The sequence below is a fragment of the Notolepis coatsorum genome (assembly GCF_963971535.1).
Source record: "Notolepis coatsorum genome assembly, chromosome: 7".
Lineage (NCBI taxonomy): Eukaryota > Metazoa > Chordata > Actinopteri > Aulopiformes > Paralepididae > Notolepis > Notolepis coatsorum.
In genome coordinates, this window is record NC_140171.1 from 87,038,487 (window position 1) to 87,062,808 (window position 24,322).

The 24,322-nt window shown below is 42.0% G+C and overlaps 1 protein-coding gene across 1 annotated transcript in view; it reads right to left on the reverse strand.

Moving 5' to 3' along the window:
- Positions 1-24,322, reverse strand: part of sos1 (son of sevenless homolog 1) — a 249,486-nt gene that overhangs the window by 77,280 nt on the left and 147,884 nt on the right. Inside the window, exons 11-13 of the mRNA XM_084319043.1 lie at positions 14,507-14,588; positions 11,181-11,303; positions 7,868-7,971 (exon numbers count right to left, since the gene is read on the reverse strand). Of these exons, the coding sequence (XP_084175169.1) occupies positions 7,868-7,971; positions 11,181-11,303; positions 14,507-14,588 (309 nt within the window). The remainder of the gene's footprint in view (positions 1-7,867; positions 7,972-11,180; positions 11,304-14,506; positions 14,589-24,322) is intronic.

The following is a 24,322-nucleotide window of genomic DNA, read 5'->3' on the forward strand; positions in this document are numbered from 1 at the left end:
AACTGGTGGGCAGTCCCAATACATGTGCATAAATGTTCCTTCGTCCCCATTTGTACATTGGGAGCATTTGGAGTCTTGTATAAGCCCCATTTTGCACAGCCTTATAGGAGTCAAGTATGTCCTGTGAATATAGTTCAGATTGATTTGTTGATGATCCGGGTTCCTTGATGTAAGTCGGACATTTGCCCAGGCTCCTTGCCAATCAAAGTCATTTTCCAGGTCTGGTATATCCCTCATCCAGATCAGTCCTTGCGAATCACGACAGTGGAGAACACGGTGAAAGAAATTACACATGCAGTCAAGGCGAACGAAGGTAGCATGACAGAGATGGGAGAAGATATGGAAAAAGTGAAAGAAGAACTCCGGAGAGAAATAAAAGAGCTTAAAAAAGAAGCGATGGAGAGGCAACTAGAAACCCAACGTTACCACAGGCGGAATAACATCCGCATTGTGGGACTTGATGAAGCAGTGAAATGCGAAGATACCAACTTTCCAATAGTGTTATCAACGATTTTGGATAACACCGATCCAAACAAAGTGCCAGAAGTGGAACAAGTTTACAGAATCGGTTCCCAGGGGCAAAGTATCAACGGGCCGAGAGTCATCATTGTCACTCTGCGGAAAACTACAACAAGGGATGACATCATCAAATATGCTCGCAACCAACGTGGGAAGCTGAAGTATGGTGATAAACCAATATTTATCTACGAAGATTTGAGCAAAGAGGCCATCATCCGACGTCTACCATACAAAGATGTGATGCAAAAGCTGTACAAAGCCGGCTACAAGCCAAGGCTATCATATCCGGCGCTGTTATCATTCTTGGGCAATAACGGCCGCAGGTCAGGTCCATATACACCTATGGAAGCTGAGGATTTCCTGAATCAAAATGGAGCAAATAACCCAAAGCATGACGAAAATGCCGGAAACAGTTAAGCCTCTCTCTCAATATATACCAGTGTTGGAATGACTTTATTGTGTTCATCAATGAAGTCATTCCACCAGTGTTGGAATGACTTTGTTGTGTTCATCAAAGTAGCAAACGATATGCAAGCCGTCTATAACAAAGTGTACTGTGTATAATACGATTCATAATACATTATAATTTCAGTCTCTGGTCTCTGAGGGGACAAATAAATATCATTGCAAAAAGATCTATCTGGAATATTCTGGGTTTATCGCTCAAATGCCCTGGGTCTCTTAGATCATTCTGGCACTAGTATATTCTACAACCTTCTAGAATATAAGGCACCATGACAACGAAGCATACAACTCTAACAATAACATTCGGTGTGTATACACATAGCAGATAATAAATTAAATGAAGTTCAATCAGTCCTTAATAATACTTTAAAAATTAACCACACATAAACGTATGAACACAGCAAGGTTATTCTAACAATTTAAGTAATCACTCCATTAAAGGCACATTGAAGCGCTAAAAGGCGCTGCTTTTCTATCTTATCTAATCAGTTAAATCGGTTCTAGTGGCTTCTCCACGTTGATAATTATTTATCTCTTATTCCTTATCTATATCTTTCCATTGATTTTTATTTTATTTAATTTTTTCTTCTCATTACTCTATATTTTTTAAATATATTTTAACTTACATTGTTCTTTTCCAATGTTCTTCACATTAAGGTGTCAATATTACTCTATATTTTTTAAATATATTTTAACTTACATTATTCTTTTCCAATGTTCTTCACATTAAGGTGTCAATATTGCTCTACAATCTTTTCCTTTTTTTTCCCACACGTTAGTGGAGGGTTCAAAGGAATATGTCGATAAAAGTTTATTCTCTTTTTTTATTTTATTTTTTATTTTTATTTTTATGTTATTTATCACAATACTTCATTACAGTAAGGGAAGGTGCAAGACCAAAAGCGACATTCTATTGCAATAGAATGGAAATGTTAGATCCTATGGCAATTAGCATAGGAAAATTAGGATTACAATGCTCAGTTTGGGCAATCCGGTGGACCATGGGAGAAAGTCAATCGCGGAGGATGTGTTCTTGGAACACAGGCATGTTCGACTTTCTGGGTGAGGGGAAAATAGGGGATTTTTATTTGTATATATATATGTTTTTAAGCTCAGCTCTCAACGGGACCTCATTAATTGGATGTACATCTATTGTAGCTTCATACTCCAGAAGCATTACCAAAAACTACACGAAAACATGCATAGACTATGGCTAGTTTGAATATAATGGTATGGAACACCGGTGGGATAAACAAACAACACAAGCGCAAAAGCGTGCTCACACTGATGAAAAAAGAACATGTGGACGTGGCTCTATTAAGCGAAACGCACATTTTAGAGGGAGACATAAATACGTTAGCGGATAACATATACCATAATATTAGTCACTCTTCTTTTGCTACGAGAACTAGAGGGGTAGCCATAGTCGTCAGACGCAAATTAAATATCGAATTGAAAGGGGTATGGTCGGATGCTGAGGGGCGCATAACTATAGCTAGGATTATACACAATAACAGGAAAATTGCATTGGCAGCGGTATATGCCCCGAATTTGTACGAAGTGGGTTTCTTCACTTCACTAACAGGAGAAATGTTAAACCATCCCGAGTACTCATATATAATAGGTGCGGATTTTAATGCCATTTGGAACCCAAGGATGGACAAAACTTACCTTTCCTTCTCCAGCGAACAAAAGAATTCATCTAAAGCATTAAAAGATTGGTCGAAATCAACAGGAGTAACTGATTTATGGCGTTCACTTAACCCCATGACCCGCAAGTACTCCTGTCGTTCGGCGAGACACAACACACTATCCAGAATTGATTACGTCTTTGCATCCCCGAGAATATTTGATAAATATGAAGTGGAAATGACACCCAATGCGCTATCAGATCACTGCTACTTAATCCTGAAAGCAACATTTGGTACACTATCTGCCCGGGCCCCAAGATGGCGTTTTAATTCGATGCTGCTTAACAACAAGGAATTCATTACACAAATTAAAGAAGCTCTCACAGTATTCCTACGGGATAATGCTAACTCGGTGCAAGATCCCAGAATATTATGGATGTCGGTAAAGAATATGATCAAGGATTTCTCGGATAGATTTACCTCCATATTGCGCAAAAATCAAAACACAAAACTGTCTGAAATGGAAACGCTTTACTCAACGCTTTTTAATTCTTTAAAATACAACAACTCTACTAGACTAGATAACCAAGTTAACATTCTAAAGACAGAGATCAAAGCAATGTACAGACAAAAATCGGAATTGCAAATACGCAGCACAAGACAACAGCAGTACTTCCAAGGTTCTAAACCTAGTCACCTATTAGCCATGCGACTAAGAATTAATGCAAAATTTGCAGATATAACTGCCATTAGGAAACAACAAGCTCTAGTAACAGAACCCAAAATAATAAACGATACATTCAAAGAATTCTACTCCGATTTATATAACTCAGAAACGACCTTTGATCAAGACAAATTAGACACATATCTTAATCAAATTACTCTCCCTAAACTTACGGAGGAAGACGCTAAACAGTTAGAAGTACCGATCACATTAGAAGAACTCAAGAAGGCCATATCCGGAATGAAAAACGGCAAAGCTCCGGGAATTGACGGTATCCCATCAGAAATGTACATTTCTTGCTGGGACATATTTGGACCCTTATTACTAAATATGATCTTATACTCAGTCAAAGAGGGAAGCTTCATTGAACACCAAAATACCGCACTCATTTCAGTTCTTCACAAAAAAGACAAAGACCCCACTGAGTGCGGTAGTTACCGTCCTTTAAGCCTCCTCGGAACCGATGTCAAACTGTACTCTAAGATATTAGCCATCAGATTGCAAAAGCATATGACGTCTTTAGTTCATCCGGACCAAACAGGCTTCATAAAAGGTCGCCTGATCAATGATAACATAAGGCGAATACTGCACGTACTAGATACAGACAAAGAGGACATCACACCTAAGGCGATACTATCCCTGGATGCTATGAAAGCATTTGACAGGTTGGAATGGTCGTTTCTATGGGCAGTATTGGAAAGGATGGGGTTAGGAAAAGGTTTCATTGATATGATTAAAGTACTATACAAGGACCCATCGGCCAGGATTACAACAGGCACATTCATCTCCGATATCTTTCCGGTATCACGCTCAGCCAGACAAGGTTGCCCTCTTAGTCCCGGACTATTCGATCTATCATTAGAACATTTAGCACAATTTATAAGACAATCCCAACACATAGAACCAATAGTAATCAAGGGCACACATCATAAAATTAGTTTATATGCGGACGACGTAATATTGTTCATGCAAAACCCCAACAACACATTGCCGCTTATACTCAAGTTGATAGAGAACTTTGGTGATTTATCGGGATTTAAAATAAATTGGCCTAAGTCGGCTTTTCTTCCTCTTAACACCAGTGCAAAAAAAGAGACAACCCTCCCAGGTGCGATACCCATGGTCAAACATTTCAGATGCTTGGGTGTGGAAATATTTCCCACCATAAGACAAACGGTGAAGCACAATTACACAAAAATACAGAACAAAATCAAAGACGACCTGGACAGGTGGGCAAAACTTAAAAACTCAGTACAGGCAAGGGTATCAATAGTTAAGATGGATGTATTACCAAGAATCAATTTCTTCAGCTCAATGCTTCCGTTACCTCCTCCAGAGGGCTACTGGAAAAGATTACAAACCTCCACATACAAATTTATTTGGAATAACAAACCACCTCGCATAAAAAGATCCACAGCACAGAGAAATAAAGCAGACGGTGGCATGGCAGTCCCAGATTTTTTACAATATTTTAATGCCTTCACATTAAGACCATTGAAGAAGATATGGTTTGACCCCGAGGCTTTGGTATCTTGGAGAAAATTAGAAGAAAACATAGTAGCCCCACAGAGATTGAAAGACATAGCATACACTAAACTTTCAATCAAGCATTGTGAGCGAGAATTTGGCCCAATAATTACCCATGCAATCAGGACATGGCGGGAAACACAAAGGAAATTTCCTAACCCTCAAGTATGGCATAATCACACTCCCATATTCAATAACAATGCTCTCTTAATGGGAAAACGACCTATAAGATTCCCTATATGGGAAGAGAAAGGCATACACTCATTAGGGGATATTTTTAATAACAAGGGCCTCTGTAGTTATGTCGAAATATGCATAAAGTTTAACCTCACCGAGTCCACATGGCTTTTTTACATACAGTTACGACTTTGTATGAGATCTCACGGTGTTCCATTACTCATACCAATTGAACACCACAGATACCACAAATTTTTCTATGAAAGAGATACATTGGGAGGTTTTGTATCAGGTTTTTATTATCAATTACTAACGTCCTCGTATGAAACCCTTCAACTAACTAATGACTAATTTGGTAGTCGACTAATCTGCCGATTATTTTTTCGATTAGTCGACTAATCGAAAACCAATGTAAACAACAACAAACACATTTTTTTTTTTTTTTTTTTTAATTACCTATCTTTGTGAAAGTGGCTTCTCAGCTCTGGTCCAGCTGAAGACGGAGCAGAGGAACAGATTGGACATTGAGCATGACCTCAGAGTTGCTTGTCTACCATCACCCCAGACTTTGAGACTCTTGTCAGGACCAAACAACAACATCATAACATGATGATCCCATAGCAAATTAAAATAATGACTCATGAAACATTTGAATTTGGATCTTTAAGCCACTTTAAATGAAAATGTATTTGAAGAACAATACAGCAATCACTCATAACAAGATAAATAAATTAAATAATACAAATTAAAGTGGAAGTGTACTTTAAATAACTTTTGTTTGCTGTGTGTGAGAGGAGTCCGTGTGTGTGTGTATGTGTGTGTGTCTTACTCTGATCGCTGTGTGAGTGAGAGGAGTGTGTGTACTGTGTAATTTGTGTGTGTGTGTCTTACTCTGATCGCTGTGTGAGTGAGAGGTGTGTACTGTGTAATTTGTGTATGTGTGTGTGTCTTACTCTGATCGCTGTGTGTGAGTGAGAGGAGTGTGAATGTGTGTGTGTCTTACTCTGATCGCTGTGTGTGAGAGAGAGGAGTGTGAATGTGTGTGTGTCTTACTCTGATCGCTGTGTGTGAGTGAGAGGAGTGTGTATGTGTGTGTGTCTTACTCTGATCGCTGTGTGTGAGTGAGAGGAGTGTGTATGTGTGTGTCTTACTCTGATCGCTGTGTGTGAGTGAGAGGAGTGCGTGTGTAATGTATTGTGTGTCTAGTCTGATCATCATCTCCTGCAGGGGAACAATGTTTTCAATGTCCAAAATTTGCTATGGGATCATCATGTTATGATGTTGTCTGGAACCCTGAGAAGCCACTCTCACAAAGATAGGTAGTGCACAATAAAAAAAAAAAAAAAAAAAAAAAAACTATTTAATTTTTTTTTTATGACTAATCGACGCAACAATTTCTCGTCGACGATTTTTTATAATCGACGTCGTCGATTATGTCGACTAATCGTTGCAGCCCTATCTTGAACTACTGTCATGCTTCAATGTTAATTGTTGTGATATATGAGATGTTAATATATTCATTGTGTAATTTCTGTGTCATGACAGGTGGTGGTCCTTGTCAATAGGTGGTCACTGTTTGAGCTACTTCAGATTAGGGTGTATGTGAATTCAGTCTGTCTCTCTGTGCGTATTTATACATGGTGATAGTTTTGTATGAAATTCAACTTACTCTTTCTTTTAACATAGCATTCAATAAAGATAATTATATTAAATATAATTGCTGTGTCCGTCTGTTATATGCCCTAAGCCTCCTGGTTACAAGAGGGTTAAAGCAGTTGTCATGGCAGCGGCACATAGTAACCAGGAGAGGGGCGAGGCCGTCGTTGCTATGACGAAGATCCTATAAATTTGCAGTGTTTCCGGGTGTAAGGCAGACTAGACAGACTAGGGCAGACCAAAGAAACGAATCCCACGGGAGAGAAGACACCATCAGAGACTTTGAGACGGCTCCCTCCTCTCATCACAGAGAGGGGGGGGGGGGGGGGGGGCGGGGAAATGCCACATCATCATTAGCTTCAACTAACACAAGGAGGGTTTTGGCTAACGACAAGGCCTGAGCCACTATTGGACTGAATACCAGAAGAGGCGATAGCAATGACAATACAATCTGATAACATCTGATTATGAGGTTCTGTTTATTTAATAAACAACGCTTTTCCAAGAAAGGTATCATGCTGTCAAGGTGTCGAATTCTTACGAAGGTGGTGAATTATTATGGTTGCGGATTGCATTAACGGGGAAAGATAAGGATTGTACAGCCAGTATATAAGACGTCGGAGAGAAACAAACACAACGCAGAGGTCAGTGGATGGAGATGAGAACACAAGCCAAACAGACGAAGACGTGATACTGGCTGATTGATCAGAATCCAACAACCCTCACCTACCCTGTCTGTGGCCTTGTGTTGCATCTCCTTACTGGGGTACGTAACAGAGGGGTATATGCTAGTCATCAGCTAACATTAGCTAGTTTGCTTGAGCAAGGGTAACATTAGCTAGTTTGCTTGAGCTAGGGTAACATTAGCTAGCTTAACACCGGTGTGTTTAACTGGAGGTTTAGCACATTCAGGTGTGGCTAAACTAGACTAACTAGTTACTGCAATTCTTTATTTATTTATCCATTTTCTCTAAAACAGAGCAATGTCTTGACACCATTATCACCAAGACAAAACTCCTGCAAATGCGAAGACTGTAGCTAACGTTGCTCCTAGCTTAGATACAATCTCTTCTCACAGATCAGCAGATCAGGTGTGAAATGTTGTACTGTGTAAAGTAAGTGTGTTTGTCAACTGTTCCTACATAGAAAACCTCCCATCCCGACCCACCTCGGACTAAAGCTATGAAGTCCTCCAGCCGCTTGAGAAGATGTGCGTCCCTCTCAAAGTCGTAGAAGTGGTGCTCCACCCAGTGGCGACAGACATTCAGTACTCTGGGGAAAGAGGGGCAAGATATGAGCAATCAACCAAAGAACCATCAACCTCTGTCACCTAGAATCCTTGTTTCTTAAAACTGTTAAAAAAAAGTTGAATTTGCCGCCTTTCAATCTTCACCCTACTCTACCTATTGCGTGCTTCCAGTCTCGGGTTACAAGATGAAACATCCGACGAGCGTCATTTGACATGTGGGATTGTTATAAACTTTGGACCTGTATTAGATAAGACTTCAGGCTATGGAACAGTTATGTTTTCCAGCTCCTACCTCACAGCTGGAACTCAAAAACAGGCATATGGCAACAAGTTTACTCACAGAAATGTGAGTAAACAAAACTTTTTCAGTGTGTTCAAACCTCTGTAGCTCATCCTAGATCACTGTTACACGCAATTTAAAGGTGGCTACAAGGCTCATTCTGATAGTGGCTTTGGTAAATCAGATCACGCGTCCATTTTTCTTTCACCAATGTACAAACAGAGAATCAAAAGTACTCCTGTAGTCTCGCGAGAGGTGCAGAAATGGGATTTGACGTCAGAGGAGACGCTCCAGTCTGCGTTTGACTGCACAAAATGGAATGTGTTCCGCGACACAGATAACATTAATGTCTACACGGAGACAGTGCTGGACTATGTTTGTACTTTGGTGGAAGAAACAATCCCCACTACCAAAATGAGAGTTTACCCAAATCAAAAACCCTGGGTAGACAAATCCGTCCGTGAAGCTCTGAGAGAGCGCACCAAAGCATACAACGACGGCCTAGTGGCAGGCAACATGAATGACCACAAGGTGGCGCGATACAACGTAAGGAGGACAGTGTCAGAGGCCAAACGGCGCTACAGGGATAAAATTGAACTCCAGTTTGAACAAGCTGACTCTAGAGCTATGTGGCAGGGGCTCAAAACGATGACAGACTACAAAGGCGCCTCCCTCAAACTGAACAGTGACATCTCCTTAGCAAATGACCTCAATACCTTCTATGCGAGGTTTGATGCTGGTAATAACAACACCAGCTCACAAGCCACGGCAATGGGGGGGGGGGGGGGGGGGGGGGGGGGGGGGGTCGGCTGCTGATGGAGGCGCAGTGTTCAGGGTAACAGAGCATGAGGTGAGGCGGACCTTTAAAAAAGTGAATATCAGGAAGGCAGCAGGTCCGGACGGCATCCCCGACCGCGTCCTAAAAGTCTGTGCCGACCAACTGGCCCCAGTATTCACTGACATATTTAACCTGTCCTTAGAACAGGCTGTCATCCCCACCTGCCTGAAGAAGTCCACTATTATCCCTGTACCCAAAAAATCCAAGCCTGCTTGCCTCAACGACTACCGCCCTGTAGCTCTCACCTCCATAGCCATGAAGTGCTTTGAGAAGCTAGTAAAGGGCTACATCTGCTCCTCCCTCCCCATCAACATGGACCCCCTGCAATTTGCATACCGCCCCAACAGGTCCACGGAGGACGCCATAGCCCATGTGCTGCACACAGCAGCATCACACCTGGACAAGAGGCAGGGGAACTATGTGAGAATGCTATTCATCGACTACAGCTCGGCATTCAATACCATAGTCCCCTCCATACTCATAGCCAAGCTCAGGGACCTGGGCTTGAACTATGACCTCTGCCAGTGGGTCTTGGACTTCCTGACTGGCAGACCCCAGGCGGTGAGAGCAGGCAACTGCACCTCCTCATCCATCACCCTCAACATAGGGGCCCCCCAGGGCTGTGTTCTGAGTCCCCTCCTCTACTCCCTGTACACACACGACTGTGTGGCTCAGCGGAGTAGCAATACAATCATCAAATTTGCTGACGACACAGTGGTGGTGGGCCTGATCTCTGCCAACGACGAGAGGGCCTACCTGGAAGAGGTCAAGGTCCTGGCGGGATGGTGCCAGGAAAACAGCCTCTCCCTGAACGTCAGCAAAACAAAGGAGATGATTGTGGACTTCAGGAGGTCGGGGGTCAAGGACTACAGCCCCCTCAGCATCGACGGGGCACCGGTTGAGAGAGTCAACAGCTTTAAGTACCTCGGAGCCTACATATCCGAGGACTTGACATGGACCACACACATTGACAGTGTTGTGAAGAAGGCACGACAACGCCTCTACTTCCTCAGGCGCCTAAGGAAGTTCCAAGTCAGTCAGAAGATCCTTAAGAACTTCTACTCATGTACAATAGAGAGCATCTTGACCGGCAACATCACCTCCTGGTTTGGGAATAGCACTGCACAAGACCGAAGCAGACTACAAAGAGTGACACGTTCAGCCGAACGCACAATTGGAGGGGGGCTCCCCACCCTCCAGAACATTTACTACAAGCGTTGCAAGGGCAAGGCTAAGAGAATCATTAAAGACTCCAGTCACCCGAACAACTGCCTCTTTGAACTGCTGCGGTCAGGCAAGCGATACCGGAGTCTCAAGGCGAGCACAGAAAGACTCAGAAGAAGCTTCTATCCCCAGGCCATCAGGCTGCTCAACGAACAATGAACACTACACAACAACAACCACCAAACGCACATAGCACACACATCCACACGCACACACTCACTTTAAACAAACACACTGTAGCACCCACTCCACACACTTTATAGCACACACCCACTTTAAACAAACACACTGTAGCACCCACTCCCCACACTTTATATTTATTGATGAAGGATTGCACTACAACTCGTACACCTTACTGTAAATTGTACCTAAATTGTACCTCATCCCATTTCTGCTTTGCACTATATAGTACTGTACATTAGTACACTGCATAGTATTGTATATTATATGGTAACTCAGAACATTGTACATATGTCTATACCGAACACTGTGACCTCATTTTCTTCTTCTAAATTACATGCTATACTATGTTATTTGATACTATCTTGTCTAGCACAGTCTCTGGAGCGTAACAGTAAGAAGCATTTTGTATGAAAGTATTCTGTACTTCTGTATGACAACTATTAAAGAAACTTAAAGAAACTTGAGAAACTTGAACTTGAACTATTTCATTAGCACTCAGAGTGATTCCTCTGTTGTGGAAGAAAGTTCAGAATGTTTCCTTTCAAAAGAGATCAGACTCATGCATGTGCTATAAGTATAAAGTATAATAAATGGCAAATTACTTTGGGTATGCAATCGTCAAGCGTGTTATGCAAAACTAGCCCAATTTTTTGCCTGATATATAAGAGGGTAACAGTGGAGGAGGTGGTTGTGGATAGGTGGGGTACCTAAGCTGGACAGGCTGGACGAATTCCTTGCGGAAGCGTTTGAGTTCGGCACTCAGCGGCTGGTCTCCGTTCTCCAGGGCCATCTGGTCCGCCTCCGTCGGCTTGGGCTCTGGGATATCGAACCTGTGCGCGGTTTTCCAAAGAGAAAAGTCAACCATTTGGGGGTGGAGGGTTTCTAAAAATAACTCTGTCAACACTCTTTCTAAAGGCACTGGAGGTACAATGATGTTGCCATCCGGGTGGCAAAAAATTTGCAATAAAGAAAGCAATTTGCTGAAATGTCCTGCAATTTAACAACATAATTTCAATAAAATAGCTAACAAAATAAGTTCTGTATTTAAGTACAGTGTATACAGTATAAGCTGGCCCCAAGTTTTCACTGCAAAAAAAAATAATATATATATATTTTTGAATTATTATTTATTTTATTTCTTAAACACATAGTGGCACATTGTCATAGTGGCACTGCACCCCTATGCCATTGTATAGGGCAGGGCTATTCAACTGGCGGCCCGCGGGCCAGATCCGGCCCGCGGGATGATTCTGACCGGCCCGCCAAAGATTACATGATAATTAAAAAAAAAAAAAAGAAAAAAAAAATTACTTTTTTCTTTTCATGTCAACGTTAACACGCACAATTGAGCCAAAAGTCACTCAATTAATGACAGATTTCATTGATAAATTGAGGGAAAACTTTGCAAGTCGATTTGATGAATTTGACATGTCCAGAGAATTGATGCATTTTGTGAGCAACCCATTTGCCAATGTAGCTGCTATTTCCACAAAAGGACAAGAGTTCCTTGCATCACTTCACATTGATGAAGGTCTCCTGCAACTTGAAATAATTGACATGCAAGCATCATCTGCTCTGAAGCAGGCACTTTAGAATGAATCCACCACAAAATTTTGGATAAAGTGTATTCATGTCAAGACATTCCCCAAAATAAAAACGCTGGCAATATCTGTGCTAACAATGTTTGGCTCAACATACACCTGTGAATCCAGTTTCTCTCACATGAATGCCATTAAAACAAGCAACCGTGCCTCCTTGACAAATGAGCATTTGCATCACTGTTTGCGCTTTGCGGGTAGCCCTCACTTCCTATGAACCCTCTTTCTCTGCCATTGCCCAGTCAAAGAAGTGCAATCGCTCTCATTAGATGTGTGTATGTAGGCTAGGCCTGTCTGCCCCCACCTCCCTGATGTTTGAGAGTTAAGAGTCGACAATAAGTGCTAATAAGATGCTGTGATTTGCTGTTGTTGCACAGAAATTAAGCACTTTTTCATAAGCTCAGCTGCACTATAAATGTGTTTTTTTGTTCAAGTGTTGATGTTAGAATGTTCAGATGCACAGGAGATGTTGCAGTTGTTGCACAGTCATAAATGAAGCACTTTTTGCAGGAGATGTTGCAGATGTGGCACATAAATGAAGCACTTTTTTTGAAAAGTATACTACTTTTGCAATGTAGTTAAAGGGGAACTATCTTATAAATGGCCTTTTTCAGTGTTTAGCATTGTTTCCTAGCTATGTGGACTTATATTAATATGATCTATGTCTCTAATTCTCATATTGGCGCATTCTTCCAATTCTCCTCTCACAATATTCACCCTCACTGAACTGAGTCATCTGAAAATGTGCTGATTTGTGATGTCAGAGAGACACCGCTGCATGATAATCAGCTGAGTTTCCACACAGTTCCCACTGTGGTTGGAGCCCATGAGGCTCAAAACGGCTTAAGATCTTGAGGTAGAAAAATGCTGTTTTTGAGTACTTGATTAGAAATACAAAACAATGAATTAAAAAAATAAAAATTACAGAGGTGTTCCATAAACCCACAGGAATTGTGTAAAAGTGCCCAAATAGTGAAAGAAATAGTAAAATAGTTCCCCTTTAAATAAAAGTTGTGAAAATGTGGTTGCGTGTTGTGTCAAGTGTATATTATATTCATAGCACAGGGAGGCGCCGTGGCAGTCCGGCCCCTGGCCCCTTGGGTTTCTGACAATGTGGCCCCCTGAACAATTTAGTTGAATAGCCCTGGTATAGGGAAAGCCCTGAGATTACTTATATGTATCTTACGTAGTAACCCTGGAATTCTGATTTGCATAACAGAAATTGCATTCCTTTGTAACTCAAGATACAAATCTTTTTTTTCTAGTTTATTTTTCTTTGTAACTATTATTATTATTATCTATTTATTTTTTATTATTATGTGGGTACGGGTAGGTATGGATATTGGATGTATACTATGGCTGGATGGATAGAGGGATGGATGGATAGGTATACTAATCTAGGATCAGAAACATCTATACTGGGTTTTTCTTTATTTAAAAGAAAAATAGATTTAAAATATACTTATGTACATTTATGTGTATGTATACATACATGTATGGATATGTGTGTGTGTGTGTGTGTGTGTGTGTGTGTGTGTGTGTGTGTGTGTGTGTGTGTGTGTGTGTGTGTGTGTAGGTATGTATATATATATGTGTGTATGTGTGTTAGGGCTGCAACTAACGATTATTTTGGTAGTAGACTAATCTGTCGATTATTTTTTCGATTAGTCGACTAATCTAACGATTATTTCTGTCACCCTACATCTCTGCTTCCTGTGGGCACGGCTAATTTTCCGGGCTCTTAGCAGACTTCTTAGCTTAACATAACAGACCGACAGTAAGTTTGGGGGAACTAATGGGATAACTGGGGTTGCAACAAAAGTGCAACTAGGGCTAAAAACACAATGAAATAAAATTATAATAATAATAATAATAATAATAATAATAATAATAATAATAATAATAATAATAATAATAATAATAATAATAATAATAATAATAATAATAATAATAATAATATAAATAATATATCCTTCTTAGCAGACTTCTTAGCTTAACATCCCAGGGAACTAATGGGATAACTGGGGATGTTGTTTGCTCCTGACAAGAGTCTCAAAGTCTGGGGTGATGGTAGACAAAGCAACTCTGAGGTCATGCTCAATGTCCAATCTGTTCCTCTGCTTTGTCTTCAGCTGGACCAGAGCTGAGAAGCCACTTTCACAAAGATAGGTAGTGCAAAAAAAAAAGATTATAAAATTAATTAATAAAAAAGAAAATGTAATACGACGCATCAACGCAAAAAGTCGCCATCGACGAGTTTTTATGAACGACGTCGTCGATTATGTCGACTAATCGTTGCAGCCCTAGTGTGTGTGTACACTACACTACACTGTACACTACACCTAAATGTAGAATGACTTCATTGACACAAAGTATCAAAAAGATCCAGGTGTGTGGTTGGACCGGGGACAGACACATCAGTCAGCAGCTCTCACCTCTCTATGAGGAGGTCCAGCAGCTCTTGGGGTTTGCAGAAGGACCTGTAGGTCGTCAGAAAGGTTCTGACAAAGTTGGGATCTGCAATGGAGAGGAACGAGAGAAGCTGTCAAGACATTCGGCTTATTATCACAGAAGTCCCAATCTCACCCAGAACAACCGTGAAGTCCAAATATTGATAAATTTTTTGGGGATTTATAAGAAATATGGTCTGAAATGACTAATATCAAAACATCATTTGACAATTCATCACAAAATAATGTATCATATTTTTACAAAAGCTATACAATCAGGAAATCTTGGTAGTTTAGACAATTGTAAACTATTACTACAAGTTCTGGGAAATGCCAGCCTGAAATCTCTCAGGGAAACCCTACATTACCCTATACGAGTAAAACATCACACATTATTCTGTCCTCCTAAAGAATATATAAAAAAAATCTAAATTTCAGTTTTAAGCCATTTCCCCCGGCCAAAAGAGTGTTCAAGAGAGAAATATTACCCCTTAGAATTAGTTTGAAATATTTGAAATTGTTTTCTAATCTCAACACAAATCCCCCAAAAATAAGCTTCTGAAACAAAATGTACCAACATTAACCTTGTAAGATGCTAGTTTGTATGGTACAGGGGGTAGGGGGTATGAGGGCAGGAGGGTAGGAAGGCAGGGGGGTAGGAGGGCAGGAGGGTAGGGGGTAAGAGGGCAGGAGGGTAGGACGACCACAGGCAACAGATCATTTCTACTTTCAAACAGCGTTACAGCGATCCAATTTTTCTCTTTATATATATATTCCATCCTGAAAAGATATATCTTTATAAATATAATTATATATATTTGACATTTCAGAAGTGATGTTTTTCCCCTTAACTCTTTGAGCGCCACCAGCTTTCCCCATTTGCATTGGCTAGCGCCAGCTTTTCTTGACCATTTTCACAATATTTCACGATCTTTGCGGAGCTATTGTATATTCTATATTATAGCTATGGAGACAATAGTATGGCTCATTTGACAGACACTATTTCTAGTCCAACATGTAAAAAATAGTTTGTTTCTACACACTGTAGTTTGTAGTTTATTACACGCTAAACATCAGCCATTTCCAAAATAATCCAGCCAGGGTCACCTAGAGAGATCCGGCTGACCGTATAGAACGGGGATCAAATAAAAAAATATCAAAGGATCTAAAAACGAGATATTACGTTTTTGGCGCTCGCGGTGAAACACGAGATATGTGTTTGGCCGTCAATGAGTTAAAACTGCATGGTGCAACTTTATAAAAAATGTATTAAAAAAATTAAAAAGTAGAATCTGTAATGCCATCAAACAGTGACCTCTAACAAGATAGCCCTGCTTGGTACTGTGTTTACATGCTTTGTTTTGGTCTGATGTGTGGGTTGGAGTTGGGTGGGTATAGAGGGTGGGGGGGAGGTCATGCCTCAGGCTCTGCCAAGACCAAGAGAGGGTTGGATACGTTCACAGTACTAAAACGACAACTCACGCATCAGACCAAAGCAAAACAATGTCAACAAAGTGCAATACCAAGTAAGGCTCTTTTACCTAGAGGCCGCTGTTTGATGGCATTAAAGACTCTACCTTTAAGCCATCAAAATCCAGAACTAGTAGTTTGTATTGGTGTTTGTTAGTTGGTGTCTAGACTCTAGATGGATGTGTCCCAGGGCCTGTGGGAACAATAGCTGCCTCAGTCTGGATTTACAAAACAATCATCCTGGAAGCTTCTCAGCCAGGAAACAGACGCTGGTGTGACGCACACGGCCACTCCAACACTATATAACACCCCCCCCCCCCCCCCCCGATGTACGCAGCTTCCTGTACAATGGGACCAGGTGCGTAAAGATGGCGGCCCACTGGACTAATCGGCCCATCCATCCTACAGTGAAAGAGATTATGTAGTGGATGGTGTAAGAACGGTGGGTGGAGGAGGTGGGTGGGGGCCTGTTTTTTGGTCTTCAATCTTGTAATTCTACTATGGTTTTATTTATACTCTCATTTATGCCTCTGTATTTCTATTTTCTAATGTGTCATTGCATGATCTTTATACTGTAATTTGGTTCCATTTACTTGTATTTATTTTCTTATGAAGAACTTGGTAACTGTGTTAAAATGTTTGCTATATAAAGTTAATTATTACAAGTAAATGTAAAGTCAAACTTAAGACTTTTTAAGACCTTTTTAATACCACTTAGTAATGAAATGTAATACCAATTTTCACAACCATACTATCGAAAAGAAAAACCACATACTGTAGCAACAGTGGCTGCACTTATGCGCCAATTTAAATTATTGCACGTTCCATACAAGCTCTCGCTAGACGCGAGCTCCCGGTAGCCCCACAAAAAAACACTTGAATACAAAAACATTTAATATATTTAATAGGGATGTCCCGATCCGAGGATCATGACCATGTTCACGTCTTAAACTCATACTGAGGCCTTAGTTTTGGTTTTAAATTACATATCATCATTCATTTATTTATTGTCACACAGAGCAGAAGAATGCCAAAACAAATGCATTTCCTTTTTTTTTTATCCACTTTTTCTCCCATTTTTCTATATTTTTCTCCCATCCCAATTTCGTATCATCCAATTCAACCCTCCCCTGTCACGAACGCTGTTTCTTGCCTCCCACAAGCCGGCTGCAATGTGGACTAAGTCATACATAGCACAAGTCCCCTCCGGTACTTGAGGTAACAGCAGTCGCATCTTTTCACCTGCGCAGCTCGATCTCTCAGTGGCGAGGAGTAACGCGTGGGAGGCTCACGCTGCCCCCGACACTTCCTGATTCTACTGCGCAGGCGCACCAACCGACCTGTAGGAGTTGCTGTCCACAACGCCCGATCCCCACCCATCAGTTTCCCACCCCCTAATACGGCCAATGTGTATTAGTATGAACGACCAGCTAAACTGAAAGCAATGTGGAGCGCTGGGCGAGCCCAGCGTCTCCGCATTCGTGGCGAGCACCTTGCCCACTACGCCACGTAGCCGCCCCCCAAAACAAATGCATTTCCTTTGATTTACACCGTCGCACGACAGTGACATGGGCCGAAAATAGGAGACCTCACAACGCGTCGCTCCCAAAACACCGGCAGGTCCACCTGATAACTCATAACACCTGAGCAGCTAGACAAAATGTCAGAAGTTTGGAAGCATTTTAAAATTGAAACCGAAGCCAGTCCAATACGCACACGTTCCACGTGCGTTCAACGTTGGACGCGCGCCGCCAAAGGACGGACGGATGGAACGCATAGAGAAGTGCCCGCGTGGGATATCGATTCAACGTCAAGGTGGGACCGAGACGGAGGGATACACACAACGTGGTACATCAGGATGACGCAGTCAACTCAAGGAAAGTGCAAACGCTAATGTTGACTGTTTTTCTGAGTGGAATCGCCGTATTCTACTAGTGCTAGGATTGCTAATGGGAGCTAACTGGCTAAGTGGCTCTGCTAGCCATCCGAGTGCTAACACTGCTAGCTGCTAGCCAACCAAGTGCTAACACTGCAACAGATTGAAACTTTGCATATTTCTCGTATGGTGAATGTAATGCGAGCCGCCGCGCTCGACTGGGGCTATTTCAAGGGAACAGAGGGGCTTGTCTCGCTTCGCCAGTCTCTGACAAAAATGCGTCAAATTGGTTACTAATGTGAAAGATCGGATCGGGAAAGATCGGTATCGACAGATACTCAAAATCACATGATCGGGAGAAAAAAAAGGCGATCGGGACATCCCTAATATTTAATATTATTTAATCTCCAGACAGCCCCCCCAAAAATCTAATAGCTTTGCAAATGAAATAAAGAAAATACATTTGAATACCTTACCTCTTAGCATGCAACGGCCCACACGTGGGCCCTCTTGAGGACGATTTGCACACCGGCACTTTGGCGACCTCTAGCGGCTCGGTGTGCATATTTTTTAATACAATATCGAATTAAAGCCCTATTTGTTGCCTGTCGATAGCCCTTTCAGGTGACAAAATCGAGTTACGGTTCTCGAGTTACATGCCGATATGTGAGGTGTGCGCCAAAGTACACGGCAGAGTCAGATTACCACCCCCGACTCCCGGGGCTCTAGCTCCGTCAATCATTTGGCGATCTCGAAAATGATTGGACAAGGTTGTAGCCAATGAATGTGGCTTTCCAATGATACCCCACGTGGGGATGTACGAATCAGGGATCTAGGTGAAGTCACAAGCGAAAACAGGAAGAGAAAAAAACCTATGAGGAAAAGGAAACCAGGAACGCTACACAGTTTACCAAAATCGCTCCTAATCACTCATTTTTTTAAAAAAATTTTAAGATTTATTTTTTGGCGTTTTTATCGCTTTATTTCTACTGGGCAGTCCAGTAGGGAGAGACAGAGGAGGAATGGGAGACAGAGTGGGGGGAAGACATTCGGCAAATAACGACGGGTTCGGGAGTCGAACCCGGGTCGGCCGTGTCGCGGCTGAGCGTGCTATGTGGTTCGCCACTGGGGCGCCCCCTAATCACTCATTTCTGAACGGATTTTTATGAAATTTGGCTATGGACCCAGGGTGTCTTTTCAGCCATACCAATTTTTAGGGAAATACTACTTCTGGACTACTAACTACTACAGAAAAACGTGAGTAACAGCCCCACCACCTCTCACAGTTTTTAACAGAAAGCAGCAGGTTCACCAGAACAGTGCTAGAGGGAAATGTCCTCATCCCAGGGAGGAAAAGCGCATTTAGCAAATCAGCCTTCTCGATCAGAGCTGCAGAGTTCTGGAACACCATCCCATCACAGATCCGCAGTACTAATACACTCAGGTCCTTCACACACACACTGAAAAGTATGGCTGTTACAAAATCAGGTCTGTGACCATTTGCAAGTCATGTCGCAGTCCAGCTGCCCAGCCCCCGTATGCTTTGTCACTAGCCTGACTGTCCTGATTGTGGTTATGTGATTTATGATTATGTATAGTGCCTGCCATACGTGTGCCTGCCTAGTGAGTGAATGTACAGAATATGTTTTAATTAAACAGTTTTTATATTAGCTTTAACACATTGACCGCCAGCAGCAGGGGGCGCTGATACCCCATTCATCGCCAGGTCTTTATTCAATGGATATAGTTTTAGACTGTGACATTTGCGAGTGCTTAAAATATATCTTATATTATATCTATGGGTCTAATAACCAGTTTTATACTGTTTTGGTTTGGGTGTTTTTCAGTAATTCCAGGAAAAATACAAGAAAAAGGCATTTTACTGTAATCCAGTCATCACGTTGTAATTTTTCGGCTAATTATCTAATCATCCTGAAATCAACACTAGATTATCAGTATTATGTCTCCTCGTCCATACATGAAATTACCGTCGTAGCGGGGCGCTCGCCCCCCCCCCCCCCCCCCCCCCTCCTACCCAACGGTAAACAGCCATACACGGTCCACACAGATAGCTGTGATCGGGGTAGAAATAAATGTCAGATCAACGATCAAATTTATATATAATGTTCTTACCTTGTATCTGATGTAATGCAAAAGAGATAATCCAAATATCTGATCGCAATTCCAAATAATGCTTGTAGAGGTCTGTACCACACTACCGACCGTTTCACAATGACGGGCGGGCGGAGTTACTGTTCAATGCCATCGTATAGAACTGTCTCGCCCGAGTATTTAAACCCCACCCGCCCGGCTCAGATCGCCTCCTAAAACACAACAGCCCATTTTCAATGAGATGCAATAGCTCCGCCTGGCAGTAGAGGGCGTGTTGACCATCTGCCAGCTCAGACAGGCTCTGAAGGGGATACCAGAGGCTGCAGCTATGAATTATGAATAGATATAGCGAATAAACGAAATAACGATCCCAAAAACGAGTTCACTCGTTTATGGCGCACATTGTGTTAATTAGGGCTGCAACGATTAGTCGACATAATCGACGATGTCAATTATAAAAAATCGTTGACGAGAAATTGTTGCGTCGATTAGTCATTTAAAAAAAAAAAAAAAAATTTTTATTTAATTTTTTTTTTTTTTTTTTGCACTACCTATCTTTGTGAGAGTGGCTTCCCAGGGTTCCAGACAACATCATAACATGATGATCCCATAGCAAATTTTGGACATTGAAAACATTGTTCCCCTGCAGGAGATGATGATCAGACTAGACACACAATACATTACACACACATACACACTCCTCTCACTCACACACAGCGATCAGAGTAAGACACACACACATACACACTCCTCTCACTCACACACAGCGATCAGAGTAAGACACACACACATTCACACTCCTCTCACTCACACACAGCGATCAGAGTAAGACACACACACATACACAAATTACACAGTACACACCTCTCACTCACACAGCGATCAGAGTAAGACACACACACAAATTACACAGTACACACACTCCTCTCACTCACACAGCGATCAGAGTAAGACACACACACATACACACACACACGGACTCCTCTCACACACAGCAAACAAAAGACCTAGAAGTCTGTCTGATCTGACTCATCCCCCTCTCCCCTTACAGCTGTTCCACGTCACCCTCCTGGTCCTGGACCAAGTTACAGCCCCATCAGCCGCGGTGCTGGGGGCAGATGCTGCTAGTTATTTCTTTTTTATTATTATTTTTTTAGTTATTTAAAGTACACTTCCACTTTAATTTGTATTATTTAATTTATTTATCTTGTTATGAGTGATTGCTGTATTGTTCTTCAAGTACATTTTCATTTAAAGTGGCTTAAGATCCAAATTCAAATGTTTCATGAGTCATTATTTTAATTTGCTATGGGATCATCATGTTATGATGTTGTTGTTTGGTCCTGACAAGAGTCTCAAAGTCTGGGGTGATGGTAGACAAGCAACTCTGAGGTCATGCTCAATGTCCAATATGTTCCTCTGCTCTGTCTTCAGCTGGACCAGAGCTGAGAAGCCACTTTCACAAAGATAGGTACCGGTAGTTTAAAAAAAAAAAATTAAAAAAAATCATATCCTTTTTTGTTTTGTTTACATAATTGGTTTTCGATTAGTCGACTAATCGAAAAAATAATCGACAGATTAGTCGACTACCAAATTAGTCATTAGTTGCAGCCCTAGTGTTAATGTCCTTCTATTTTTCTGTTTCTTTTCTGGCTTAAACATCTAGCCCAGGGACTACAACTGAAAACTAGCAACCCTGCTAATGTTGGCATATTTACAGTTTTTTTTATTTGTATTCATTTATAAATGTATAACTGTTGATTGATATGCACTGTCCCTGGTCAAATAAACTGAGTAAACTAAACTAAACCTGCTGAACTGATGACCAGCTACAGCCAACATGTACCTGCTGAACTGACAACCAGCTACAGCCAACATGTACCTGTTGAACTGACAACCAGCTACAGCCAACATGTACCTGCTGAACTGACAACCAGCTACAGCCAACATGTACCTGTTGAACTGACAACCAGCTACAGCCAACATTTACCTGAACATAAAACTGAACTGAGGTGGCTCTCCCTCTCCAGGGGGAGAAAGGTAAAAGTCTGTATAGTCAAAAGCAGGAGTTAAAAGGAGTTAATCATAAAAGAAAACACGTTTTTGTGTAGCAGGAAGGATATTTAAAGAATATTAATGTACGTTAACACCATAGAGCCAACAATACGCTGATGACTCCACCTGATGGAGTCCTGACAACAGGCACAATAAAAAGCACAAATTGTCTTTCTGTTCAGTAATGATTTACATACAACATATTGATAATGATGTTCAGACAAGATATCCATTATTTCACATCAAGATGATGACACCAAACACATTGTGTACAATCTGCACACAATGCAGGTAAATAGACATGAGTCAAGTGTGTGTGTGTGTGTGTGTGTGTGTGTGTGTGTGTGTGTGTGTGTGTGTGTGTGTGTGTGTGTGTGTGTGAGAGAGCGAGCGAGCGAAAGAGAGAGAGATCCCCTGTGGTGTACAGGGCAGGGTAGAGGGGTACAGGCAATAGGTGCATCGTGCAGGAAGCACCTTTTTTCCCTTCCAAATTGCCTGAAAGTACACACACACACTTTACTCAAAAGGCCTGTTTCCCTTGGCTTAAGAGAAATAAAATCAGCGGGGCTGCACACACAATCTATTGGAAAGTCATGAGGAAAATGGTGGCCTATATTTATTCCCTGCTCGTGTGTGCGTGTGCATGTGTGTGTGTGTGTGTGTGTGTGTGTGTGTGTGTGGAGGAAGTTTATTCAGGAGTGTGAGCTGGTTAGTCCACCCAAGAGAGGAATGCTCCCTTCTGGCCTTGTGTTTGATTCCCCAACATCCTGAATCTCCACAGACAAAGCAGCAGCTGCAGGGATGGGTCCAGGCTTTGCTAGGTGGAAAACAGGTAAGGCAGGGATGGTTACAGGCAGTGGTGCAGTCGTAATATGGGAACTGGTTACACGCCACGTGCACGCGCGCTCCCGCACACGCGCATACATGTTCCCTCAGTTGCGCACAGAACAGATGATTATTATGCATAACAATGGAGATCAAGCAGCCCCCCACCTTCTCGTAGGTTCCTATTATTATGCAAAGTCTAGGTGAGAAGTGCCGGCTGCCGGCCGGGTAGCTTTCTACAACGGCTGGGTACTTATCGTTGCGCGCACTTCTGCCCTGAGTGACTACTAATAACACGCCGTGTAACTGCGTGTGTGCACGACTGCACCCCTGGTTACAGGCATTGCTAGGTGGACAACAGGTACGATAGGGATGGTTCCAGGCTTTGCTAGGTGGACAACAGGTACGATAGGGATGGTTCCAGGCTAGGCTTGGGCGGTATAATTTTTTGCATACCTTTATACCTTTCTGACATCACACCCCGGTATACGGTATATGACGGTATGACTTTCATCAGCGTTGTTTCGATTGATAAAGATGTTCCGGGAGTAAATACTTGACTTATTGAATAAAGTTTGCTAGATTCACTAACTAGTTTGGCAATATTATTCCGTGCATGTTAACCTTATTTCCATTTGATTCATTAGATTACTCGTGTGAATGTTTAGAACGTAAATCCTTTCGTTTTAAAAACTTTTTCAGTTAATGATTTTTACTATCCGGTTATGGAGGAGAATACCAAAGTCTGGCCAAGAGAACAAACTTTAGCTTTAATTGTTATATGGGGGATGCTAGAATTCAGTCCACGTTGACAGGTTCATATCGCAAATTGTTCCATTTATGAAAACATAGCAACCACTATGGCTCGCCAGTGGCCACAGATATCAGCGCAGCTGGTAGCCCCTTTCGTTACTGTGATGCACCGAGTGAATTCACTCGGTGCATCAAGTCACGAAAGGGGCTACGCAGCTGGCTGCAATGTCAACGTAAGATAAATGGCATATTATTTACTTTGTCTGGCTTTAGCTGTGCGCGTTGTGGGGTCACCGTGTTCCCTGCGGTGCTGAAGATACGCTCAGACGCTGCACTTGGCGCACATATGCAGAGGTATTTGCGGGCCACCCACCCTGGACAGCAACAGTAAGCACGTCTCGTTTAATTTCTGAAGCGGGTTTTCCCTCGTATCGATTGCGTCCTCCTGCATGTAGACAACCAGCTCTGTGTGTGCTCGCTCCACTACAGTGAGGACAGGTCTCGCTGCAAGCGCTCTTGGCCGGCTGCTCTTCTCCCGCATCAGAGAGAGAGAGGGAAAGACAGACTGCCCTCTGCTCGCTGGCGCGTGCTGTGCACTACAATACCACCATCTCAATACAGCAACTCCGTGTCAGTTTAATAGAAAGAAACACATCTGTATTTTTTCCGGTATTGAAAATCATACCGTCGGGATTTCTATATACCCCCTG